The 5,000-nt window shown below is 38.6% G+C and overlaps 1 protein-coding gene across 1 annotated transcript in view; it reads right to left on the minus strand.

Annotated features, from left to right (window-relative positions):
* Nucleotides 1–5,000, minus strand: part of tirap (toll-interleukin 1 receptor (TIR) domain containing adaptor protein) — a 26,032-nt gene that overhangs the window by 3,022 nt on the left and 18,010 nt on the right. Inside the window, exon 5 of the mRNA XM_077235531.1 lies at nucleotides 3,958–4,509. Coding sequence (XP_077091646.1) covers nucleotides 3,958–4,509 — 552 coding nt within the window. The remainder of the gene's footprint in view (nucleotides 1–3,957; nucleotides 4,510–5,000) is intronic.

The raw sequence follows: 5,000 nt of genomic DNA on the forward strand, positions 1-5,000 counted from the left end.
AGAACGTCATGGATGTGTATTCTCTTCAAGTGCACTTAAGGGGCCCATTATTTCATTAATATTATATTATCTTCAAGTATTTTTTTTAAAATAAAGCTTTTATGATGTGAAGTACACTTAAAGTACACAATTAAGCACACCTTTTAAAAGAGTCAACATATCTAATTTAGTTTTGGAGTCTTTTATTTTGTATCTTCCTCATGTTTCCTCTTGCTTTATTATATTGTCTTGTCATATGCTTTATTGTTTGTGGCTGATGTGTCTTGTTATCTTCTTGTTTCTTTTTTTGATGTAACTTTGTTCTTCTGTAATGTTTTGTGCTACTGTACACGGCCATTGTTATTTAATTACATATTCTCACCTTGTCTATTGCTTTGACTAAGTTTGGACTGCTTTGCAAAGCAATAAAGTGTGTTCAGGATCACTAAAACCTCAACTCACCTGAGCGTCACAGTTCACTTTCATTCAATGCAAAAGCGGAGCCAGGACATTTGATTTATTAAGAGATTTGTTTAGTGTTCCATCGAATAATGTCATAAAGGTTTAAAATAATGATAGAGTGAATGATGACAGAATTAAATTTTTAGGTGAACTATGCCTTTAAATGCCTTGAACAAAGGCGCAATGTTGATGGATCACACACACACTCAATAAAATATTGATACTGAAATCGCATACTTCTCTACTATAGGTGAAAAAAAGTATATGACAAAAGAAGTTCACAGTGCTCATAAAAGAGTCGGCAAAAAGTACTGGGATGACCAACTACTACTTCCAGTGAGATTCTGAAGTGTGCATACATGGATACGATTTACGATTAGGATTTATGAATGGAGGTCACGTGATAATGACAGCATGGTGGAAGTAATACATCCAGTTTATGTTTATACTGCACACATTTATAGCATACTATTAATAGCCTAACATTTTATAGCGGTCACAAAGTAGGCTAATTACTTCTTCATTATAAGTACCTACTCTAGAGAGTATGCGATTTCTGACACAGCCCCAGTTTTACCATTAACAAACTAATAAACTTAATGTGAGGCATATTAACTAGTTATACATAAATGAAATATATAAGATTTCTGCACTCAAAAAAATCATGGCATAACAATGTACATCTATTTTTAAAATGCATTATTCAAATCAAATTGAGTTTATTTGTTCATGTTTAGAGTGTTTTTGATCAGTTTTCTGTCTGAATGTCATTGTTTATCAGTTTGTTCTGTTAGTTCAGTGTCCTCGTCCACCGCCTGTTTGTCTCCATAGTCACTGGTTTGATTCCTCAGTTCAGGTGTTCATTAACTCCTTAGTTTGTGTATAAAAGCCCTCCGTTTGAGTTAGTTCTTTGTTCTATATTGTGTTTAAAGGTGTGTTTTTGATTCTCCTTTTGATTACATTGTGTCAGCACTTAGAACACACTAGAAACGTGACAGTTCATTGTGAAAGCTTGCATTTATTCAATTAAAAAGCATGAACGTGGTTAAAAATGGCCAGTTGAAATGTATGAGATTGGAACAAACTGGGTTTTATTAGTGATACATTTTAGCCTGGGAAAACCCAGACGAACTTCCGGCTAATTTAGATTTGCTCTGCAAGTTAGTCTGGCGAAGAGTCCATTCAAGCTCGTTTCCAATCTCTCCAAATCGAGGCACCAATCACAAACGTTGAGGCGGGTTTTACAAGATGACGATCGATCTGATTGGTTTTAAGGTCTATGCAATTGCTTACAGAGGCATTTGAGCGACGTCCGTTGGTGACGCCCCTTTGGAAATGAGCTGTGAATAAACCTTCCCCAGACCCTAACTCAGTTACGACTGAGGCCCTGTCCCAAATGGCACACTCCGGACTCGTGGACTTCCTCAGAGTCCACACTTCGCCGACGTCATGTAGTGCAGACCTATAGGGCCCTTAGCGCGAGTCCGCGAGGGCGCATTGAGAGGTATTTTTGGGACAGACTCGATCGTCAAGTCGGAAACAGGAAGAAGGTCTCAGGTCAGACGTCGAAGCTGAATAAACTTAAAGGTCATCTCATCAGTCCCTTTATTTGAAAAATATCACAAATATCATTAAAAAAAATTACAGTCTTTAGCATCGAGAACAGGATTTATTTTATTTTCCCAAATCTTATGTCCATGTGAACTACACAGCCTGCTTTTATATTTCTATAATTGTATATGCCACCTGGGCATTAGAATAGATGTCATGGTTATGTAAATGATCAATACAGTTGTACATGATAATACATAATGTTCAATTTTAACACAAAATTAACATGTAAATGAGTTTAAGAAAAATGTATAGGTTTCAATATTCATACTACGTTTATATGACTCAGTAAACCCATGACATTCGGTTCTATTTATGTAATGAATCATAATGCGATCGTATTATTTAACACGCCATTATTATGTTTGCGATATCAACCACTGGTCGATAATGTTTGTATTAACTGTAAGTAACAACTGGTAAAATGTACGCCTATATCATAAAACCATGTTAACCCATGTTAACAGTCCGTGAGCGAAATCTCCTCCCATCCGTTTTCTGATTGGCATTTCGCAAGGATTCCTGGGTAGTTAAAGTGCGTGGAGCCTGCATCTATGCGGGCTTCGCGGAAGACCGCTTCAAGGGTACAAAGGGGGCGCTGCTGAGCACACTTCAGAGCGTTAAAATGCTAAATGGGACGGCCTACGGACTCGTTGACTCGGCGAGCACGCGCAATTTAAGTCCACGAGACCGAAAGTCCGCATGAAATGCGCCATTTGGGACAGGGCCTTAGTCTGGCGAAGAGCCCATTCAAGCTCGTTTCCAATCTTTCCAAATCGAGGCACATATCACAAACGTTGAGGCGGGTTTTACAAGATGACGATCGATCTGATTGGTTTTAAGGTCTGTGCAATTGCTTACAGAGGCATGAGCTGTGAATGAACCTTCCCCAGAACCTAACTCAGTTACGACTGAGAAGGGTCTGGTTTTAACCAGGCTAGATACATTTGGTTATTGTTTTTAAAGATGAACTGAACTGAAATTTGAAAAAAGGTGATATAAAAGATGCATTTTATTTATTCTCATTGGTACAATTATTAAAATGACAGAATTTGTTAAAAGGGATAAAATGGTACGTTGAAAATATTGTTGTTGTTGTTACACGGGCGCCGCCATGTTGGATTTCAACATTCGACTACGTCACTGGCATGGTAGGCTATCCGTTGCCAACCAACACTAGCAGAGCTTGCTTCTCTCTACCCCCTGGCCTTGTAAACAAAATTATTCTAGTCGTGATTTCTAGTGTTTAATCCTAGGTACGAGAGACAGATGTGTTGAAAACGTCAATGAGTACATGAAGCGTCCATGCTCCGGCAGCGCCCGCGCGCGTCACTTCCCCCAAACGATCCTGTACTGTATGTGGAGCCTGAAACTGGTCGTCCTCCATGTGGTGGTAGTCAGATACTACTGGCCTGTCCCTCACATGCTCAAATGCGTAACTCATGCAATTAGAATTACTGATTTTCGTGTGTGTATATAGGACCTGACGCTGTTGCCTATATACCTTCGCGGGTCCTACCATGCCAGTGACGTCATCGAAATTGCCAGCGTAACAAACGCAATTTTTGTGCTGCTTAAACAAAGCTATATTGATATTTTTAGTTAAAATTTTTGATGTAAATTACTTTTAATTCTCATAAACAACATATTATCAACGTTGATTTTTTTGTCAGTTAAGTTCATCTTTAAAATTAATTCCGTTTATTTTCCAAATATGCATCATTATGTATAGAATTATGTTAAAACTGTACAACCAAAGGGATGGAAATGTTATATGCAATTCATGTAGGCCTTCATAAATCTTAACTGTAGTAGGCCTAAATATTTTTGAACCTGCAACCACTAAAAAAAAGATAATCCAAAAACACAATTCGTTTGTATAGACCAACAAAATAGTGTACTCACACTGAAGCACGGTCTTGTACACTTGAGAGAAGCCCAACCCTTTGTTCATCACATTCAAATCCACAGTAAACAAGAAGCGCAGTTCCAGCGGGATCTGTGATCTGGGCATGTTTATAACGACAGGGATGATCCTCTGGGACATGGGTCCCTCAGAGAGGACCTGGTGCATCTGATATAAGCACCACTCATCCTTCAGAAAGTGTGGGGTGAGCAGAAGCACCCAGCAGTGGCTGTCCCGCACGGCCTGCAGGATCTCAGTGGACACAGCGCCACCTAGAGGACAGTCGCGGTCCTGCAGGAAACAGCGCAGGCCTTTACAGGGATCTTCCAGAAAACAGGCCAGACTCTGTGCTAGATCGGTGTCCTCCTCAGTGTGACACAGACACACGTCATATCTGCGGGATGAGCGTGCGGATGAGAAGAGCACAGAGGGAAGAGGCTTTTCTGAAGCTGATGTTGAAGGTTCCGCGGAGGAAGAGGAGATGGATGTGGTGTCGGAGTGTCCCGGTGAGCACTCATTGCGTTGTTTTCCAAAACGCTGACGAAACCAGCCTGCAAATATAGGAAGCATGGATGTGTTTAACATTACCTGGGTTCTCTGTATTTTAAATAATTATCAGGTATATATTATATAGGCCTAATATATAAAGCTCTTTTGTCAAGTACCGGTCAAAAGTTTGGAAACATTGCTATTTGTAATGTTTTTGGACACAAATACAGAGAAAAAACCCCCAGTAATATTGTGAAATATTATTACAATTTAAAATAATGGTTTTCTATTTGAATATCTTTACAATGTAATTTATTTATGTGATGCAAAGGTGATTTTTCTGCATCGTTGCTTCAGTCTTTAGTGTCACACAATCCTTCAGAAATCATTATGAGATTTATTATCAGTGTTGGAAATAGTTGTGCTGCTTAATTTTTGTTATAGCCTGTGATACTTTTTTCAGGATTCTTTGATGAATATAAAGTTTTTAAAAAAATAACAGCATTTATTTAAAATAGAAATATTTGTGTCACAATAGACAATACCATTCAAA

The sequence above is a fragment of the Siphateles boraxobius genome, unplaced genomic scaffold, assembly GCF_051911475.1.
Source record: "Siphateles boraxobius isolate OS27281-9 unplaced genomic scaffold, OSU_SipBor_1 198, whole genome shotgun sequence".
NCBI lineage: Eukaryota > Metazoa > Chordata > Actinopteri > Cypriniformes > Leuciscidae > Siphateles > Siphateles boraxobius.